The sequence below is a fragment of the Hyperoodon ampullatus genome, assembly GCF_949752795.1.
Source record: "Hyperoodon ampullatus genome assembly, chromosome: 4".
In the NCBI taxonomy this organism is placed as follows: Eukaryota; Metazoa; Chordata; class Mammalia; order Artiodactyla; family Ziphiidae; genus Hyperoodon; species Hyperoodon ampullatus.
In genome coordinates, this window is record NC_136917.1 from 143766242 (window position 1) to 143788057 (window position 21816).

The 21816-nt window shown below is 37.2% G+C and overlaps 1 protein-coding gene across 2 annotated transcripts in view; it reads left to right on the top strand.

Moving 5' to 3' along the window:
- Window positions 1-7876: 7876 nt before the first annotated feature.
- RICTOR (RPTOR independent companion of MTOR complex 2) overlaps window positions 7877-21816 on the top strand; it is a gene marked incomplete at both ends in the record, with an annotated part of 116365 nt that continues 102425 nt past the window's right edge. For both annotated transcript variants that reach the window (XM_079702361.1, XM_079702362.1), the window contains 2 exons: window positions 7877-7925; window positions 8097-8144. In XM_079702361.1, coding sequence (XP_079558487.1) covers window positions 7877-7925; window positions 8097-8144 — 97 coding nt within the window. The remainder of the gene's footprint in view (window positions 7926-8096; window positions 8145-21816) is intronic.

Below are 21816 nucleotides of genomic sequence, written 5' to 3' on the forward strand. Positions count from 1 at the left end.
ATATGAAAGACAAAGATATATTTTGTTTATATATTAAACACATAGTAATATTTCTCTTCTACAAGAAATATATATATATATATATTCTCAGTTTTCTTGAAGAATTTGGTCTTCTATCTTTCCTTGCTCACTTTTGATAGAGACATAGAACAATGGTTCTGTCCTATAAGAAACACCATAGTGCCAACCTGATGATCACTGGCAACTGATACTCATCTTCGATGTGGGGACAATAGAGAATGGTAGGGACTGTGGCAAACAGTAGAATATAAGCTCTGTCTACAGGAGTGAGTTGCTGATTATACTGGATATCTCCTGCTTGGCCCTCGAGATCCCCCCTCCAATCCTTTCCACCCTGCTCTGTGCCCCTCAGGACTACCCTTTATGGGCTGACTCAAGAGGCTCCCTTGACTTACAGCTTCTGGTTTCATTCAGCCATTGAGGAGCACTACCAGACACAGACAGTGAGGTTTGTATATTTATTCCTCTGGCTTCCTCCCTGAGGCATTGTCATGAGCTAGCTGTGTCCTTCACCCAAAGTCACAGCTTTGCCAGACAGCCTTCTCCGTTGTGCTGCCTCTCTGGTTCCAGTGCTTCTCCCTCTCCTTCCTCTGAGATTGCAATCGCTCCCTGAGGTTATACCGGTTCCAGGCTACTGCTCTTCACACTGTGGTTTCCCAACACACTGTCCTCACATGTGTAATCAATCCCTTTATTAAGCCTTCCTCAAATTCCCCAGTTTGAGTTTGCCATTTGTTTCCCACTTGGGCCCTACTGATATATGACTCAAATCTGATGGATTATGGGCCTGGTGTCAGTAGTCTCCAATTTTTCAAAAGAAGTAATATCAAAGTTTATATATATAATTCCTACTTTTTTTTTTTTTTTTTTTTTTTTTTTACTGCTGATTCAAGTTTTCTTAAAAGAACTATTCAGACCAAACAGGTTATCCTAATTATTATCCCAAATTATTATGGGTCAGATTTGACCCATGGGGTCCATCTGTAATGTCAGCCGTTTATGATGGGAAATAGGTGGAGCACAGGCCACTCTATAGCTATCCAACTTGCCAGTAATGAGGGGCCTTTTTTTGTGAGTGAGTCGTGGACAAAATTTATTTAGTGTCTATAACAACCAGATTAGATTATCAAACTTCCTTTTTTTTTTTAAATATGGATCACAGAGGCTTGCTCTTCCTTCCTGCCTTCCTTCCTTCCTTTCTTTCTTTCTTCTTTCTTTCTTTCTTTTTCTTCCCTAGTCATTCTATTGGTCTGTCTTCAAATTCCTTTCTTTTTTAGTGTCCAATATGTCATCATCTAATGGAGTTTTACAATTTCAATATTGTATTTTTCATTTCTAGAATTTTCACTTGGTTCTTTAATCTTTAATCTTCATTTTAATCTTTCTTTCCTCTATTCAGTGAGACGACTGTTCTCTATTTGGTTTCCACAGCTTTGTGTTTTATTTTGAAAGGTGTCCTCAGGCAAAAAGCCAGAGAGAATGTTGAGTTCACCCTATTTGTTTCTTTTATCTCAAGGTCATGGTCCACACTATCTATTGTCCAATGCCTAAAAACAGTCATTCATATATTTTGTCTAGATTAATAGTTGTTTATTGTGGGAAAATAAATTCAATACCTCTTCTCCATCATGGATGGAATCAGAAATTGTTCATTAAAAAATACCTATCTATTTACCTATCTATCTATCAAGATATCTTTTTATATTCTGCTTCTGATCATGATATATGAAGTTCATGGGCTATCATTCTGCTGATTTTTATTTCTATTGATTCTTACTTTTTCCTATGAGTTTAATGATCTTTGACCATGAACTTTTATTTGTTTGATCTTAAATGTGAAGAGCATAGGAGTTATGTAGTGGGTATTTTTCTCCAGAAAGGATTTGTAATTGCTACTTCTGGAAGCCAGGGGGCACTACCAACCTGGGTCCACTTCGGTCCACTTCTAGGATATTGGGTTTAACACAGAAGTGTCATGTTCTGCTTTTCTACCTTCTGGTAGTTGCTTAACCTTCAAAGCCCAGGTATACTATTGGCATTTGCCCTCTAGATAGCTGGGCTTTTCCAGTTTTCTAGTTGTTCAGTGTTCTTCTAATTTTAGTACAGTGTTAGGTTTTCGGTTTTTGGTGGAGAAGTTTTGGAGATTTTTTTTAGCCAAAAAAGAAAGAAAAGAAAAGAAAAGAAAGAATAAATTAAGCTATTGATATTTATTATACAGATTAACAATCAACCTGTCATTTGATTAGTAGGTTATATTGGCATGAGTCATGTAATGTATCCTGAGGGAAAACTGGGGGTTCTACAACTCAGGGGAGCTCACAACACTGGCCTAGGAAGTCTTTTCACTTGGGCTTATGTCCATATATCACATCCAGATAATTGGATTTAAGGAGTATATTTTAAACTATCTTTAACAAAGTGGATACATGGTTTATAAAGAATCTTGCAAAGGAACTATGTGTATGTAACATAAAGAATGAAAGCACAAGCACAAGATTTTAAAACATGGAAGATCAGATATTCTTATGCCTGATATTAGCACTTTAAAAACATCATTACAAGGAAAAAGCAATGATAATGTAATCAGATGTCACAATGTCAGCCAACATTTAAAAATATTGAAATTATTAACATTGTGTGAAATATAAATTTATGCACATTGTCCTTTAATATTATTTAACTCTAAGTGTATACTGTTCCTTAGGATGTTAGCTAATGATAGTATAAAGCTATCTGGTTAGCAAAATATTTAAAAATATTATGCAGATAATTGAAATATTATGAAAATAATTGTTTCCTGTAATGTTAGAAGCCATGCAGTATTGAATTCATTGCTTTGCAAAAAGACCCTTCTTTTTATCAACACAGAGGTCCATACCAGTGGGAAATATAGTGGAATTTCCCGCTATGGTAAAAAAAAAAAAAAAAAAAATAGCTTAAGAAACACACAAAGAAAACAATTTGTTGACAAAACTAAAATGCAGTCCCATTGATCAACCAAAACAGAAAAAGGAAAAGAAAAAACAAACTGAAGATTTGAAGAAAAAGGTACTTGAACAAATAGGCATTATGGAAGCTTTTCAGTGCAGTTGGATGGAAGCATAGATGTTTCTACACATCTCAGTTTATGGTGTTTGCTAAATTCTGTTCAGTGGTAAAATATACCAATAACTATTCTTTTTCTGCATGACCAAAGTAAAGATGTATCAAAGAATATATATTCTTATCAGTAAACAACTTCCTTAATAAAAACAATGTTTTGAAAAAATCAACAAAGCAGTTGTTATAAATGATAATTTAAAAGGGATTCACAGAAGAATAGAAAAATGCAGTTTAGTTTTCACACACTTTGAAATGAGGAGTGACTATGAAAATCTTTTGTACCATGCAGATGTTTGATATTTATTTAGTGCCAAACTGTTTTTCATGATGACTGATGATTTCCAGTAGCACTGTATCTTAAAAGAAATTTAAAAAATATTAAATCTAAACTTTCCCTTCAAGGTAAACGTGATAACAATAGCTAAGAAAGTTATTAATTTCCAGAGAAATTTGTGCTAGGAAGAGAGCATTTAGATAATAGGCATTTGGAAACACTTCCACAGTTTTGTGGTTTTTTTCTGAAAACAAAAATATAAATGTGTCATCTACATAAATTTTTATATCTACACTTAAAAATCATGGAAACAGAGTTTCTAACATGCTTAGAACCTCTCAGATTAAGAGTTTCAAAACCATTTTGAGATCATTTGCTAAACATTTCTAAATGTTATGCCTTCCAGTTTGCTATGAAAATGAATTGGCATTAGGGAAGATGGACATTTAGTAGCCAAATTACATTAAAAAAATTTTTTTTGAATGGATGGAGTTTGGATGGATTTGAAAAATGAGTGTTATGATTTAGAAGCTGCAGCCAACAGAGTAATTCTTCCACTTTTAACTTTGTATTTTGTGATTCCAGCCACTAAAACTCAATACCCAAATAAACTCTTCTTAGAATTGGACTTTTGAATTGCTGTGCCACAAAGATTTTAATAACAGATTTTTAAAATAATGAAGTATATTCAGCTTCTTTGCTTTTATTTTTGCCACTAGTAAAGCAACATAAAAAATTACTTTGAACCATTTTAATTTCATCTTTATGTTTTATATTTTAGTAAATAAGAAAGTTAATACAAATGTATTGGAGTATGTGCACAAATGCACTTTTTAAATGATTTGTTTGTTTATACATAAACAAACAAATTTTGATAGGTCCACTGCTTAACAAATTATTATAATCAAATGTTTATAATTGTGGTTTAGGGTAGCCAACAATATTTCTCTAAAATAGTTTTCCTTAAAAATTTTTTTCACAAGTAAAAATTTGTTTTAGAACAATTAAAATGAGAAAAAAGAAAGATAAAATCACTCAAAATTCTACCAACCAGAGATAATCACTGTTGAAATTTTAGTGCATACCCTTCCAGATTTTATGAATTTATGCATCTTCTTTCACAAACATATGCTTATACTTCATTTAAAGCTGTTTTCATTGAGGGCCTTTATACCTTACAGAATTTTTAAAAATTAAATTTACACGAGATTTTGGGACAGAGATTAAAATTTAAAGGAACAATACTAAGAGGCAACTTTGTGCTGTGACCAAGGATGAATCTTCATAATTAACTCTGTGTAGGATTATAATATCTGTTTAATTTAGTCTATTGCCTGTCATTTTAATGGCCTTTATCTAGATGTTAAATGTGTGGTTTAACTAAGAGGAGAAATTACCAAAAAATAGACTGACCAAATGTTGTGGTTTTTGGCTTGCTTTATCTTCGTATGGCCTATGTAATAAGGCAGATAGATAAAGGGAACAAAGATTTTTGGCAAGGCTTTGTTTCTCTTCAATGTTATCACTGTATCTGAAACATATAATTTGCTGTATAAACTAGAATTATTAACTGTATGTAATTGGATAGGGACTAGAACCCAGAGTGACTATCAATGAAGTCATTGTATCTTCCAAAACAAGCAGTTATCTTTTAGAGGTGTGGTCCTGGACCTAATCTCATATAACACTTTTTATCAATGACTAATACTATGAGAAAAAAACAGTCATTCACACAGTAAATGAAACCTAATTGGGAAACGAAAACTAAGAAGAGGAAGTCACATTCTCAATGACCAGATTAGAACCAAAATGATCTGGAAAATTGGAGAAGTAGTAAGAAGTAAACAAAATGAGTAAGACAGAGGGGTGGGCTAAAATAAACAGGGAAGAAAAACAAGTTTCAAAAAGAGGAATGGCTAGCTACTGGCAAGTTTAGAAAATAACTTGGAGATTTTAACAACAAGCTGACTAAGATCGATAATGTAGTGTTATGGTTTAAAAAGCAAACATAACATTGTAAAATGTGTTCCTTACTAAAATTTACAGAAACTCCTGCTTCCTAGTTGAATGTCTTTTGCAAACACTAAGAACGTATTCTTTTTACCAGAAATGCCATTCACCTTAAGAACAAACATGGAGATCACAGCCAGTCAAATGACAGGGATAGTAACAGAGGAAAAAACTAGTTTCACTGTAAGATGTAAGTCTTGGAGAAAGATGATTTTTTTTCTCCTGAAAGAGATGGAGTAATTGAATAATGATCTTTAAATAGGAGCATAAAGTTATAGAGATGAAAGACTATTAGATTCAGGCTCTCATGTACCCTAAGTAATTTAAAAGTGGATCAGTTGTACTCAGTTTTCACGAAGACTGAAAAAGAAAATGAAGTTAAATTGTACTGGGAAAGGGTTAATTCAGAATAGATAGGAATTTCAGAAATAGGGTAAAAGGGGTTGGTTGAAAATTGAAACCATTCTAAGAATCTGGTAGAATTTTCATTGACAGATTTTCTACTTTTCTAAAATGGTGAAATGTGATACATGAAGAGATGAAATACAAAAATTTAATGTCCTATCCAGACCTCAAGTTTTGTGATTTTTGCCTTAGGCTGTAACTGCTTGGTAATGTCAGAGGACATTTTTAAAATGCACTCTAATTGTGTTGCCTCCTTGAATCTAAGAGCAGTATCAGCAGCAGATGCTGATCGCAGCTCTCCTAAGAAAAGGAGCTGGAATATACAGAGAATAGTATCCTAAGGAAGCGGTGTTCCTCTTTTATTTTCTTGATGAGCTACCCTATGCTGCTTTTATTTTTCTCGTTAAAGTTTTTACTTATTTTACAATTGATATGTATTAATTATAGGACATTTTAAAAGTACAGACAAACAAGAACAAAAACCGTATGTGTAATTCCAAAATTTAAGGAGGAAAAACAAGTTAACCTTTTGAGGTACATCTCAGATTTTTCTCTCCATACATAGACATGTAAGATATTTTATAAAGTATACTTTTAATTTGTTATGTATATTAAGTGTTTATAAAAAAGGGAACTTTGTAATTTCTTGCTTGATTTAATATCATGAACAGTATTTCCTATAAACTAGACCTGCATCGCCATTTTTCATGGCTGCAATAATTTGCATAATCCCTACTTTGGTTATTTAAGTGTTTCCAATTGTTCCCTACCTATTTTTAACGACTGCAATTGATATCTCCAAATAGCTTTTTCTTTAACAGCAAAAAGAGCACTGAAACAAAGAAGGAATCCAGGGCATTTACTCAGCTACCTCATTATTTATTGAACACTTATTTATGCTGGGCACTGCATTAACTGGTAGCCGGGATAAGACAGGTTAAGGCAAGATCTCCACTGTTAATTAACCTCCAGTCTCATGGAATATAGAAAGACAAGTGTTGAGGAACAGGAGGCGACAAAACGCTCACCCCTCTCTTCAAAGTTAATCTAGTTTAAGAGAAAGTTGCTGGGTCAGGGGCCAAGTGTATATATATTGATTAAAGTCTCTACACTTAATACTTGTTAGGTTCATCTGTAAAAAATATTAATCCACAACATCCACATTGCCCATTGTTTCAGGAGCTACACAGAGGGGAAAACCCAGTCAGAGCCTTTAGCAGCTTCTCCTCTTTCCAGGCAGAGAGGAAACCCTCTCCTCGGGCCTCCTGGCGCCCGCGCGTGCGCGGGAACAATTCCACCCACCGCCAGGGACCACCACCCGGCACTCCCGACTTTTCACCCCGTTCTCGGGTCCTACGCCAAGCGGTGAAAAGCAAAACTTCACCCGACTACTTCCACTTAGAGAAGCCAGCCTGGCTGAGTGTGGCTTTGAAGATCAAGTGCAAGGCTGCTTAGCACGGTGGTCAGAGTGAGGTTGGAAGACAAACTTTGTTACGTGTTAACTTGCTTGGAGCAAAGCGACTCTAGGCAGGGTTTAGTTACGTTACAACTGCGCAGTGTTTTGTATTTGTTGTTGTTGTTTTAATAAAATCGTTTTAGTTGACGAATAAGGAAGGAGGGCTATCTCAGGACTTGAAAACAATCATGCAGGATGGTTCAGCAGGTGGCCAGCCTGGCGCATGAAGGCCTCCTCCCACTTCGTGTCGGTTTTGACTACGGTTTCCGCGGCGGCTGGAGGGGAAGCATCCTCCACGCTGCAAACTCGCATCAATGGGATTCCCCTCGGGGGAAATGCCCCCTCCTGGCGGACGTGCTCCCGGAGGGCCCAGCGCGTCGCCGCGCCCTCCGCCTCCCGGACGGGCGGGCGCGCGCGCGCACGCGCGCTCCGCAGACTCTATCAAGATCCCGACTTGGCAACGCGCACCCTCCGCGCCCCAGGCTAAGCCGGCACCACCCGCCGCCCGCCGCCCGCCGCCGCGGGGGGCGGGCGCGGCGCGAGGGGAGGGGAAGGGGTTCTCGCGCGATTGGGCGAGGTTTCCGGTGTTGTGACTGAAACCCGTCAATATGGCGGCGGTCGGCCGCGGCCGCTCGCTGAAGAACCTCCGAATACGAGGTAAGTCCGCTGCGGCCCTCACCCCTCGCCGCCGGGCAACCGCCACCCCTGGCACTTGCCTCCCCTTGGTCATGGGCGGGGGGAACGAGCCGGGGCGCTGGCCGGAGCCAGGGCTGCTTCCGCTGGCCTGGGAGCGAATCCTAATTGGGGCTATGTGTCTGTTTCGCGCAGGGCGGAATGACAGCGGCGAGGAGAACGTCCCGCTGGATCTGACCCGAGGTAACGCGGGGCGCCGCGGGCGCCGGCGAGGGCATCTTAGTGGGGAGGAGCCGGGGGCTCGGGGCCGTGGGCAGGGGCCGGCCCCGCACGGGACCCGCGGGGGTGCGGGAGGCAGAGCCCGAGCCCCGCCTGCCGGCCCGCGGGAGCCGAGCCGGGGGCAGTCTCCCCGGACCCATCCCCCTTCCCCGTGCCCGCTTTGCTCGCTCCGAGCCCTTCTCCGGGCCTCTGGGTGCTGCGGGGAGCACCGAGCGGGACTCGGCGGAGTCGCCGACCCTCTGGGTTCTCTAGACCCGCGGGGGAGCGTTGTCCTCCTGTCCCGGAGCTCGAGCAGCTGAATCCCAGGGGCGGCCGGAGGGAGGTAGAGGCTGTTATTTAGGTTGCCGGAGGACGTCTGAGGGAAGAGCGACCACATCCTGCCCTCCTCGTCCCCCAGCGCCGAAGCCGGACCTGCTCGGTCCTTGCTGACTGCGTGACTGTTTTTCTCTTTGCCCACTGCCCTGGGGGACCCGCAGCATAGATAACTCGGTAGTGAAACCTGGAGCCCGTGATTTCTGCGAAGTGTCTGGTTTACGCTGTATTTCCCTCTTGTTTCCCTTTCCCGGGCCTCTGAGACTGTAGTTGGCAAAAACCGGCCCCTCACCCGCGTTGCAGGTTCATTGTTTACCTCCTGCAGTGGCGATGGGTTTGTTTACACCTTCGGAACTGGGTAAACCCCTGCTATATTTTTTAAGGACCCCAGCCAGCTACTGGCCAGTATATCTTCTATCAGTCACCGTACTGGAGTTTATTCGACAATATCTCGTTGAGCGTTTAGTAGTTATATACAAGGTTTCTCTTTTCTCTTCCACGGTAAACAAGATTTGGTCTATTGATTCCGAAGAAGTCGTGTTTCACGCGGGCTGTAACTTAGCGTGTAACCTGGTTCAGCTGTATAGAATCAGTTTCCTTTTTGAGATCTGAAAAGCACTTTAGGAAGTTTAAAAAAACGTCGTTTTAAACATTCTATATAAAATTTAAAAAAAATTTTTTTAACCTACGTTCTGCTTAACATAATGACTATTATCTACAGTATTTGTTAGATGCGGGCTCATTGTTGAGGATCATCTCTGTATTTAAAGCATAGCGCATTCTCTAATTTGTTTTATTTTGTGTATCATAATGTAAGATTACTGTTTTGTAAACTAAAAGGCTAGTTTTTATTTAGCTACAAGAGTACATTTTTGTAACAATATTTTATTCTGAAAGTTCTAGGACTTTGTTTCGGGTGAACTAGGTCCTTTTACAGGCAGAAGAGTTTCTAAAATAAAATAGGGCTTAAGTAATAGAAATGACAACTAATTAGATCACTAATGCACTAAATTAGAACAGTTTTTCAGCAGATAGGGTTTGAATATTAATGTAGGGAGATGTAAAACTTTTGACTAGTGTAACTGTTTGGAAACTTGACTGTGTATAACACACATATTGAAAAGTCTATATGAAATATATGTGGAAAAAGATTTTCTAGTAAATTTGCTAACAAAATAAGCGAAATTCCCACAGGGCTCAATTTAGCATTTGAGTTTTGTAACAGATGTAGTTTTAGTGATTTAATTTATACATGCGCATATGTTTTAGATGGAGGTGAAAAGACCATTTATTAGATAGATCGTGGGTCTAATTTGTGTATTAAAAACCTCTTTGAATGTGGTGCTAGAAATAAGTTATAGTTGTGCTTTAAATTGACTTCGCTGAGCTCCTATATATAGTGGTTTCTCTGGTTCGTGTCAAAATTATGAGTTGTAAAAGAGCTTATGTACAAATTTGATACCTTTGGTTTACTCCAGTTTTACTCAAGTATACAGATAACTGTATATTTACTATTTAAAATGCTATATTTCCTGAGAATTTAGTAAACACCTATGTCCTTAGGTGTTTCTGGGATAATACAGATAGTGCAGAAAATGCTATTTCTGCTTGCCCTGACAAGATGTATTTCAGTTTGGAATGAAATATACACAGCCAGTTGAATCTGATTGCAAAAGCAATATACAACTAGGAGTGAGAGGGCATTTGAGAACTGTGTTCCAGAGTCTTAAGGAAGTTTTGAAAAAGTAATCTGAGTTAGATTCATTGTATAGTGACTCTATTGTTTGAGAAATTGCTATTCTGACAAACATTCATTGTTAGAAGAAGGCTTGTGGATCTAACATGAAGAAAGTTCATGAGGAATTAAACTTTAGTAATCATTTGAGAACTGTGGGGCAGTCTGGGTTGCAGCTGAAGGGCAGCTGTTTGTGGATTGGATTACGGCATGTTTTAGATAAAGTGTGGGTAACCAAAAATTTTTTTTAATGCTAAGGCAGTGTTTGCTCTCATTCTCATTATTTTTATGTAAGCTTTGAGAAATTCACTGTGTAGCTGTATAACAAAGTTCATTATAAAATAGAGGCCATGGTCATTGTAATTCCTGAATGAGCCATCAATGTGTAGTATAAAGTCAAATAGTTCTGAGTTGTAATCTCAGCTGTGATACATAATAGGTGATTTGGGGCAGGTTATTTGACCTTGATTAACTCTTGGTTTCTTCAGCTCAAAAAAAAAAAAGATTAATTTCAGGTTATTCTTGAAGGTTGTTAAGAATGTGATAAGTAAATGAGCTAGGCCATATAGTACTCAGCATGGGACCTAGTACTTTGTGAGTGATGTTAACTAAATGTTAGTTGCTTTCATAAACTGTGAAATCAAAATTATTTATATCACATTTAAAATATTTCAGATGATTGTTTTGATTATTATAAACTTGTTAATAAGGAATTATGGTAGTGAAGCTTTCTTTTTTTGAGACATACAGTTAGTTGGGTATAGTCTTTCTGAACTAGAGTTCTTTTTATTTTTTTTTAATTTATTAAGAAAAGCTTCAAAATGTATAAAGTATATGTGAATGTATGAATATAATACATATAAGGAGCTCTTATATGTCCCCCATCATTTAGTTTCCTCGTGCCCCCACCCCAACTGTGATCATTTTTTTCTTCCAGTTTTACTGAGACGTAATTGACATACAGCACTGTATAAGTTCTTGAATGTAACAACTGTAAAAAACAAACAAACAAACAAAACTGTAACATTACCAGAATTAGGCCTAAGCAAGGAACAATCTATTATATGTACTTAAGAAAAAATGTGATATTTTCTTTAATAGAATCTTAGAAGTTTTCTCCCTGACTCCAGAAAATTTCTTAGTAATAAGACGTGGCCAGCCTTGCAAGCATCTTTAAGCCCAGGAGAGGCTTAAGGTTCTTTGGTTTTCGTATTGATGTTAGTGCTATGGTTTATACGAAAGTGCTTTAATTAAAAATTGTTTTTGGATTAATTTTGATCTAGTTCAGGAATTTTATTGTAGGAGATCCTATAGTTGATATATTGGTGATTGTTGCTTTAAGTTTTGTTCAGACAACTACTGTACTTAATCATGAAAGTCCCTGATACTTGCTATTGGTATCATTAAATACTCTCTGTTTTGCATGCCAATTTATTTTGAAACCAAAATGCTTCCCTTAACCACTTCCACTGCAAGGATAGTCTGTTTTTTTATCAGTCCACTAGTACATCTCTTCCTGGTACTGAATAACTTGAAGAGAGACAGAGTATTCTTCCTGTGTAAGCCCTTCCTACTATAATTTAATTATTGTGTTCAAGGTGAATTCCCAGGACATGGAAACATGTATATTCAAATATAACTTAGAATATAATTTATTTTTAAGTATTGAGTTTTTTTTTTTTTTTTTTTTTTTTTTTTGCGGTATGCGGGCCTCTCACTGTTGTGGCCTCTTCCGTTGCGGAGCACAGGCTCCGGACATGCAGGCTCAGCGGCCATGGCTCACGGGCCCAGCCGCTCCGCGGCATGTGGGATCTTCCCGGACCGGGGCACGAACCCGTGTCCCCTGCACCGGCAGGCGGACTCTCAACCACTGCGCCACCAGGGAAGCCCTGAATTTTGTATTTTTTGACTATCCAATCCTTTTACTTTTCCATTAGTAGGAATAAAAAGATTGACTGTCTTAGCTGCTGTTTAATAACTAGGAAAGTAGGAAGGTTATCTGAATGATGCAGATTTGAACACTTAACTTTTTGTTTTGTGATTCCTTCTAGTCTGGAGATTACTCATGTTGTTTAATCCCTTACTTCAGTTAGACAAAACAAACATTGACTGCTTTTTATATAATAAATGCTGAATTAAGTGCTGGAGGAGTAAAGATGAGGAAGATGTTACTCCCTTTTTAGGAGTTTACTGGAACAGACATAAAGAAGTGATTGCGATACGCAACAATAAACTGAGTAATCAAACTGTACAAGAAGCAGAAGTAGCCTAGAGGAGAGAATGATTAACTCTGGTGGGTAGAGAATGAGGCAGCTTCACAGAAGGGTTGACGTCTCATAAGAATTGTGGACATAGTGGAAGGAAATGTGGGCTCTCAAGAGAATATACCACACCTTGGGAAAGGTAAAGTCTGTAGGAAGAGGAGCTGCTCTGGAGGCCCCTGACAGAATCTAAGAGATCATGGGACACTAGACCAGGGTATTGGAGACAGAAATGAAGTTGAATATATATTGGAATGGAGGAACCAACTAATTTGTTTTCTCCAGATTCTAAACTGACTTTGGAATCCTAGTACTCTGCTCAGAGAACTGTTATTTCTTTATTAGGATGACAGAAGCTGTCTAATGTGAATCCCCTTGTCTTCTCCCCTTTATATTTCACCTATACTTACCTTCTGTTTTCCCGAGTCAGAGGATAAAGCATCTCTGTTCATTTCCAAGGCTAAACTGGAAAGGAATTTTATGCTCCTAATTCTGTTTCCCCTAAGATTCTTTGTAGAACTAATATTTCTTGCTTCTTCATTTCTTCCTTCTTTTGGCTCAGTTTTCTCATATTCAGCATTTGATGTTGTATTCATATGGAGCAGGTACTTTGCTAAGCATGGAATGATGGTGAGACACGTGGAATAATAAGGACAAAGATTTCAAAACAGTTATTTTTTCATAGGCTCTACACACAGAGTAGTTTATCTTCACTCCACAGTTTTCTTCCTTAACTCCTTTAGTCTTGTAAACACAGCTCTCTCCCTGTACTTAAAATAGTTTCTTAAGGGATGCTAGTAACCTCATGCAAAATTCATTGGTATTTTTAAGTTCCCCATTCTATTATTAGTACTACTTACTGTATTAGTAGTTTTGTTCCAGGCACTAAAACATATTATTTTTCTTAATCTTCGACAACTCTTTGAGGTACTCCTAGTATCCGTATTTTACAGTTGAAGGTATAGGCTTTCAAATTCTAACAGACTGAAACTCAGAAAGGTAAGTTATTCAGCCAGGGTCACAGGGCTAGTGAGTTATTAACTGCAGATCATGCACTTGTAGCTACTACACTATTGCTCCTGGTTCTTTTCCTACCTCTCCTTCTCTGTTTACTGGCTGGACTTCCAGCTCCTTAAGCAAGTGTGCCCTAAGGTTCTGTCCTTGATTTTCTTGTCTGCTCTCTTATCGATGCTAGCTCCCTGAGCACCCTTTTCACTCATGGATTCAAGAATCCATGAATTGAGATGGTTACAGTAATTACATTTTTATTCATACTTTCTCTTCTAAGCTTGCAAAACATATTAGCATGTATGTCTGGTAATCATCTCAGAGTTGTGGTTTATAAAATTTTGCACTCCAACTCCTACCCACCTTTCACTTTCTAGGTACCACCACCGTCCTCTGTTATTCAAGCTAGAGACCTATTGCTCATCTTCTTGGTTCATTTGCCATGTTCCCCCAATTTGCCTCTGAAATCTCTCTCTCCTTCTATTCTCATTGTCATTGGTCTAGTTCACATCCTCATTATCTCATTTGGTTGACAGTAAAATTTTTTTTTCTCTTTTTTTCACTCCCTCTGCTATATGATTGCCAGGATTATTTCCCTGAAATCTGGAACTGATCTCATTCCCTTACATAAAACAAAACAAAGCCAACAACAACAAAAACAAACAAACAAAAAACTGTATACACACACTTTACAGGTTTCATTTTTGCTCACAGAATAAAGTCCAAATTTCCTAGCTTTGAAGGCCTTTTATGATTTATTCTAGACTTATTTTCTTCTGTACTATCTTAACCATACTATTCTAAATCAGTCTGCCTCTCCACATAGTTCACTTGTGTAACGCGCTCCCTCCCTCCTTTTCACACAGTGATTTTCAAAGGGGGTTGGGGAGAATTTGCTAGCCTAAAGTACCTACCTCCCCATTCCTGTTCTTTCCCCTTGGAGATTGTGTTATGCCCGTGATTGAGAATCCCTGCTTTAGTCAAAGACGACTGTTTGTTCTTCCTTGCACATGGCATGCAGTGTCTATTTACTTTTCTTTGCATAGGTGGTTTTCTCTGCCAAGAATTCCATTTTCAGCACTCTTTAGAGAAATCCTAATTCTTTAAGGTCTAGGTCATATGCCACTTCTGGGAAAACCCTTCCTTATCATCCCAGTGGGAATTCATTGCTTCCTCCTCTACTTTTCCACATTTTTATTACTTTCTAAATATCACTTACCATTGCCTATTTAAGTTCCTTGTTCACTACTTCTCTCACTAGAATTTAAGCTTCTTCCCCAGCGTATATCATTTGATAATAACCGAAACATTTATTGTAAGGAGGAATGGAGAGAGAGGTGAGAAAAGGAGCACAGTATTAAGGAGAGTAGAAGTAAAAGAGTATTTTAAGTTTGCAAACTTGAGGGACAATGAAAGCGATGGTGCCAAGAAATGGAGAAATCATTTTGGAAGAGATGATAATGAGTTCAGCTTTTCACTTTAAGTGTCGGATGATTGACTCTGTCAGAGATGTGTAAGAGGTAGCGAATGCCGAAATGGATGTTTTTGTAGTTGTTGTTTTTGTAGTTGTTCTTGTGATCTGATTGTTCTCTGCTTTAGGGCCTTGAGAGAGGGAAGAATGTAAATGGAGGAAGAGCTGAAGAGCTGAAGGTCTGAATGTTAGAGGATAAGCCGATTAGAGTATATGTCACAGCATAGGAATCAATAAGAAGAAAGGGGTGAAAAAAAAGAGAAGAAAGTTAAAAATTAGTAAGATTGTGATCTTTGAAGCCAAGTGGAGAATTTTGGGTTGAAGAGATTGAGAGACTGTAGCACTGAAGTTGGGCTCTGGAGAACTCAGTTCTTCTCTTCCTTAATCTGAGGATGATCTTGGCATGCTACTTTCTCTGGGCTTCAGTTTCCTGATCTCTGAAATGTGTACTACTTTCCATGCGTAGCACTTTCACCATCAGTCTTTGTGATTCTCAGATATCACGATGTTTCGGGGATATTGAAAGGTTAAAGAGAAAGCCTTGTTAAATCTCTTGTTAAATTACTGTGAGAAGGATTCCCATAAACAGCAATGAATACATGTAGCAGTATGGTGTTTCATAGCACTTGAAATGTAAATTATAGTCAACTCTCAATTTCCTTGTAAGTGATCATCTGCAGTGACTTGCTGCCTCCTCCCCCCTCTCAGGTCTCAGGCTACTGAAATAGGGCTGTGAAAAGCACAGTGGGGTGAGTGACTGGTTTGCGTGCCTGTGTTTGTGTACTTCTATTACAAGCTAAATACAGTCCACTCTCAGTTACCTACACTTAAGAAAAAGGTGAATAATGGTGGAAGATTGCTAAATATAATCTCAATAGCATTATTTATATATGGTTTGGGAAGATTTTATATTCTTTCTTCCCCTACAGTAGATTGATGTATCTTTCATTTGAATTATTAGCATCAATTTTTATTTCCTAAGCAAATACTCTTAGAATAGTGGATGTAAACAGGCTAAATTTATTAGGTAATTCAAATATGAATAGTTGAGAGTTGACTGTTAATGCTTTTTGGATCATCCATTGTTTTGTATTATCTGTGCTTTTTTGTTAGTGTGGCCAGGTTAAAGCTGAATAGCTACTTTAAAATTATATCACTATAATGAATGTACTTACAAGATTATATAGATGCCAAACTAAATTGAAAATAATTGTGTAAAACTAGCTAAATATAACATTCATGTGTTCAGAGTCATAGGGTTGAAGGAGAACCTAAACCTAAGTACCTTCTTAAAATTCCTGTTACAAAGTCCTCTGGCCAGACAGATTGCATAAACTGAGCAATGTGCCTAGTAATGATGAAATTTATATATAATATAATAAAATTGAGGATGTGCCAGGGCTTCAAACATGCCTGTTCAAGGAGTCAGTTGAGTTTAGTAAGCAGTATAGAAGAGCTTTTTAACCTTAATTGCCTGGATTTTAAAGAATCTGGCCCCTTCAATTACTCTGCCATTTTTTTAATCCCAAAATGTTGAAGAATTTGGATTTGTAGTGGTTTGTTAATGTCAAGACAGCATATTTTTAGTATATTATCAGGTTAGTAAGTGTTAATGTGAATCAGGAAGGCATAATTCTTGGCTTTAAGGAGTATTATACTATATTCGGGATATACCTGTATCAGGGCATAGTATTTGAAGTACCTGCCAATTATCTTTATAAAGGAATCAAAAGCCAGAGGAATTCAGAAAAAAATGGGAGATAGGTAAGGAATGACCTAGAGGAGAGTCCTCATAGAAGTGTTGACACCTGTTAACACCTTTGCATAAAAGTGTAGTATTTGAATGGTTAGAGCCCTGGATCAGTGTTTTAAAAATCATGCTTAATTTTGTGAACTAACATGTTCCTGGTATATTATTCAGTATTTGAAGATAATGTTGAGAAAGAGTTGGTGATGAGTTCTGTATATAAATCCCTTAACTATTGAAGGCTGATTGTATTTTGGGCTAGGGCTTTTCAAACCTTTGAAGGTAGTGCTGGACTGGACGTGAGAGATTTTAGGCATATTGTGAAGTAATTGTGTGCTTCTCACTAAGAGTATATAGATGCTTGGCTGCATTCCAAACCCAAGCATAAATGATTTTTTTCTTCCATTGTTTTGTAGTATATGTGTCTCCTCTCCCCTTCATTAATACTGCATGTTCAAAGGGCTCTGTAAATTTGTATCAAACTTATTTCTAGATGTGTGCAGTTTGGAAATAGAGACTATAAGTGGGATGAGTAGTGTTTTTGTTATTTTTCATGCTAAAATGACCGTATTTTCTGATTTCAAAATTTAAACGTGTGGCCTGACAGTTTATATTTGAGAGAGAATATTTGAAATTAAGCTTATCCTGAAAAACATGGACTGTTTCATTGCCAAATCCAGACACCCTACCCTCTGGTTATTTGGGTAAAGGATAAACAGTGTTTGGGGAAATTAACACTCTATTAAAGGAGCAAAATGAGAGTTGAACTGCCACTTTCAGGGATTTTAGTAATCTTGTTCAGAACCCAGTTTAATTTCACATGTTTCTTATAATGAATAAATAGTGAAGAGACACAGAAGCTGTAAACAAAGAAGATTGCCAAGTAATTTACTTTTAGTTGCTAAGAAGAAACAACTTGCCAGTTGAAAGTGTATTTTAACTGTTTTTAGATGTGTGTACATATATATTTTTATCAATAGTTTCATACTTTGAGAAATCACATTTTACAATAGTATTGCTAGTTATTTCCATGCTTAATGTTCATCCCTATAAAACTTTTAATTGCCCTGGTTTTTTTCCCACTCATAATTCTGTATAATACACTCCCAAACCTTCACCACACCACCATCACCACAACCCCTTCCCCCAGGAAAAAAGAGAAAAAGAAAAACTGACGGGAATAGAGCTGTAGAAATAGTGAGAAGACTCCAGGTTGGAGGTAGGTGAGCTGTGAACTCGAACCTTTAGCTACACAGCAGTATCTGGGGTGGCAAGTGGAATATTGTGGAATGTTTTATTTAACACATGTGTTGTAGGTAAGATTTTAATCATATCTGTCACATAACATTAGTATAAAATCGTGGTAATGGGATATTTGAATACAGATAGCTATTTCCTATCTTGTTTATTTAGAGTGACTTGTGGTTTTACTTTATAGGTTGTAATTTCTAATGGTATTTTCGAATGTCATAACTTGGTATAAAGCAGGTCGGATTAATTCTTATGTTGTATGAGATTTCGTATGTCATTTAAGAATAATTCTTAACATAAGATTTTATAACTTTTTAATGAGTTAAAAAGTTATAATTTTAGATTAGTATAGTCTTAAAAAAGTTTAAGTCACTTTTTATTTTTAATAAACCTTAAAATAGCCCTTTTCTCCTTTGTCACGGGAGAATTCAGTGTTGTGTGTTCATGTTTCAACATTGTTTTGAATATATAAGTGTATACTGTTTTACCTAGCGTAACAGAAGAAATTTTTCAAAATGCTGGTTAGTTTTCAAAAGGAAATAAAAAGATTAAGAGATTTGGATAAACTATGGCAGTTGCCTTTTGCTATGTTATTGTTTCTTGTAATAGTTATTTTGTTTTGTTAAAAAAAGTTTAGATTTAATTTTTGAGTCCTAGGAAAATTTTTTTACTTATATCAGTAATTGTGTCTCTATTATAAAAGTACCACAGGAAAAAGTGTAACTATTTTTAAAGTAAGTAACTATATTACCACTAAATATTCACCGGGGGTACTTGAATATGAGTAGATTTGGGGCAGGATGTGTGTGTATAAATATTATTTCTATTTTTAAGCATATATGGAAGCTACTTTAAAAATTATTTTTTTACTTTTACTGTGCTGTAAAATACAAACTATATAACTGGACTTATTAACATTATATGGAAAATAGGGATAAATAGGTTGTGATTATGAGGAATTAAGGGGCTCTGCTGTCAGTAACATGTACTAACTGTAGTGAATAAACTTGGTGATGATACATACTTTGAATTTTTATTGGTATCTTTTGGAGTGCTTGCTTTTGCATCCTGGTTGTTTTCCGGATAGGTAATTGCTTCATAGCATAGTTCAAGGTAGGTGAGGTATGACTTGACAAAGTTGTTATATATGTCTACAATATGGATAGTAGGATTATATGTATAAAGATAGATAGTAGGGTACTAAGATGGACAAAATAACATTTAGTAACATGCTAACTGCATGATACACAGTCTTAACACTGTAACTAAGGGCCTGAGCTTTGGAACCAGATAGATCTGGATTTGAATCTTGACCTTGCCTCTTAGAATTTTTTGACTCTGGACAAGCTGCCTTGCCTAATTTATTTATTTATTTATTTTATTTTATTTTTGGCTGTGTTGGGTCTTTGTTGCTGCATGCAGGCTTTCTTTAGTTGCAGTGAGCGGGGTCTACTCTTCGTTGCAGTGCGTGGGCTTCTCATTGCGGTGGCTTCTCTTGTTGCGGAGCATGGGCTCTAGGCACGCAGGCTTCAGCAGTTGTGGCACGTGGGCTCAGTAGCTGTGCCTTGCGGGCTCTAGAGCGCAGGCTCAGTAGTTGTGGCACACGGGCTTAGTTGCTCCGTGGCATGTGGGGGTTTTCCGGGACCAGGGCTCGAACCTGTGTCCCCTGCATTGGCAGGCGGGTTCTTAACCACTGCGCCACCAGGGAAGCCCCAAGCTGCCTTTTCTGATCATGTTTTCTCATCTCTGTTGGAGACAGTTGTTTGAGGAGTGATTGAAATGTTTGTAAAATATTTATTACAGTTTTGGCATGTTAGATATAAATAGATACTAGGTATTCTTTATCTGGTCTGTTAAAGCAAAGGAGATGAGAGGAGGGGGAGATTAAGTGTGAGCTGGGAAAAATTGTTTCAACGTTGAGTGAGTGAATGTGGTTAAATTGAGGAATAATGGCGTGAGTAAAGACATGAAATATTTTACTGAGAGCAGAATAAGAAAGATACAGAATTTTAGTATTCATATTGGATTTGTAGGATAAGGGTATTGTAGGATAGAGGGCCTCGTGGAGATGTTAGAACCTCCTTTTTTTGTTGTTAAAATATTTAATATAGTGAGAAAGCAGTAAATGTTATTTACATTTTTAATTGAAAGAAAGCATAAATCCGAAAATTGTCATAAATGTACAGTTCTATGAAACTTGACAAATTGATAATCACAACCCAGATCAAGAATCAGAATATTGCAGTACCCTAGAAGTTACCATTCTGTCTCCATCCAGGTACTACTTCCCCCACCAAGGACACCACTATTCTGACTTCTAATACCATAGATTAGTTTTGCCTGTTTTTGAACTTTATATAATTTTCTCCTACACTAAATATACCCTTTTGTATTTGACTTCAATGCCCAATGTTATGTTGTATCACTGTGTTGTATGTAAAGTTATAGTTATTTTAATCCAATTCTGCTTATGTGTGTTAGGTATGTCAGGATGTGTATGGATTTTTTTCATTTGGATGGGCAGAGGATTTATATGAGTGGTTAGAGTTTGGAATAATTACACTAATTCCAATTTAAAACATTTAAAATCTTTTTCTGAATATCTTTGTTTTTTCCTCTTCAGCCTGACCTTTTAATGTTTTAGCCATGGAAACATCTAGATAGGTGAATTTTTTTTCTTTAATTTTTTTCATAATGACTATTTAAATAAAAATTATAGATAATCAAATCACCATAAAGAGTTAAAAGCTACCAGTTAGAAAGTTGGAAAAACTAGAATTCCAATCCAATAAAAGTTTTGTGTTGACCTAATTAAATTGGTGGAATGGTTACAGAAATTGGCTTAGTATTTCTATGGAGAAAAAGGGAGGATGATAAACAGTTCTTGGTCTTCACTGCAATAATCTCATGTGGAAGACATCATTAATATCTTCGTGTGATTGTTTCTCCGTCTTTCCCTTGTTTTCTTCAATTTCTCTTATCGATTTGTATTTCTCTTATTCTATTTCTAGTCTTCTGGTGACTCTTCACATTTTTCTTTTCCCGTACTTAATAGTGTTTTATATTCCTTGATTTAAAATAAATTTTAATTGTTAAAATTTTTTTTCAATTAGTTCTTCATTGAATTTCAGGTTTTTGTCTCTGAGTTGGTGATGCTTTGTTAGAAAAAGATTCCACTGCCCATCTCTTGGTATGCATATCCCCAAGAAATTAGAACTGAGTATTGCATAGAAAATTGATTAAATACTTGACAGCAACTTGGCAACATGTGCTTAGCATAGATGAGTAAAATAAAGAGCATTTTACTTATTTCAATATGCAAAAGCAAGAGTAAATATGAAAGTGAAACAAAAATATTCAACTATACTGAAGGTGAAGAAGTTTTGATGAAGTGCATTTTCTAAATGTTGGTAATTTTAAATATATTAGTATTCACTCCATTTAAAATATTTTATGCATCTACTCTTTGGAATTATGGAAAACAATGACTGGAATTCCCTGAAGGTGGGAACATTTAATAACCCTGGAATATCCTTGCTGATTCTGAGTCTAGACTGTTCAGTTCACTGAACAGATTTAAACTGAGTGCGGATTATTAGCTCCCAAAAGAATACTTGTTTTGGGGCTTCCCTGGTGGTGCAGTGCTGAAGAATCCTCCTGCCAATACAGGGGACATGGGTTCGAGCCCTGGTCCGGGAAGATCCCACATGCTGTGGAGCAAATAAGCCTGTGCACCGCAACTACTGAGCCTGCTCTCCAGAGCCCATGAACCACAACTACTGAGCCCGTGTGCTGCAAATACTGAAGCCCGCGCACCTGGAGCCCATGCTCTGCAATAAGAGAAGCCACCG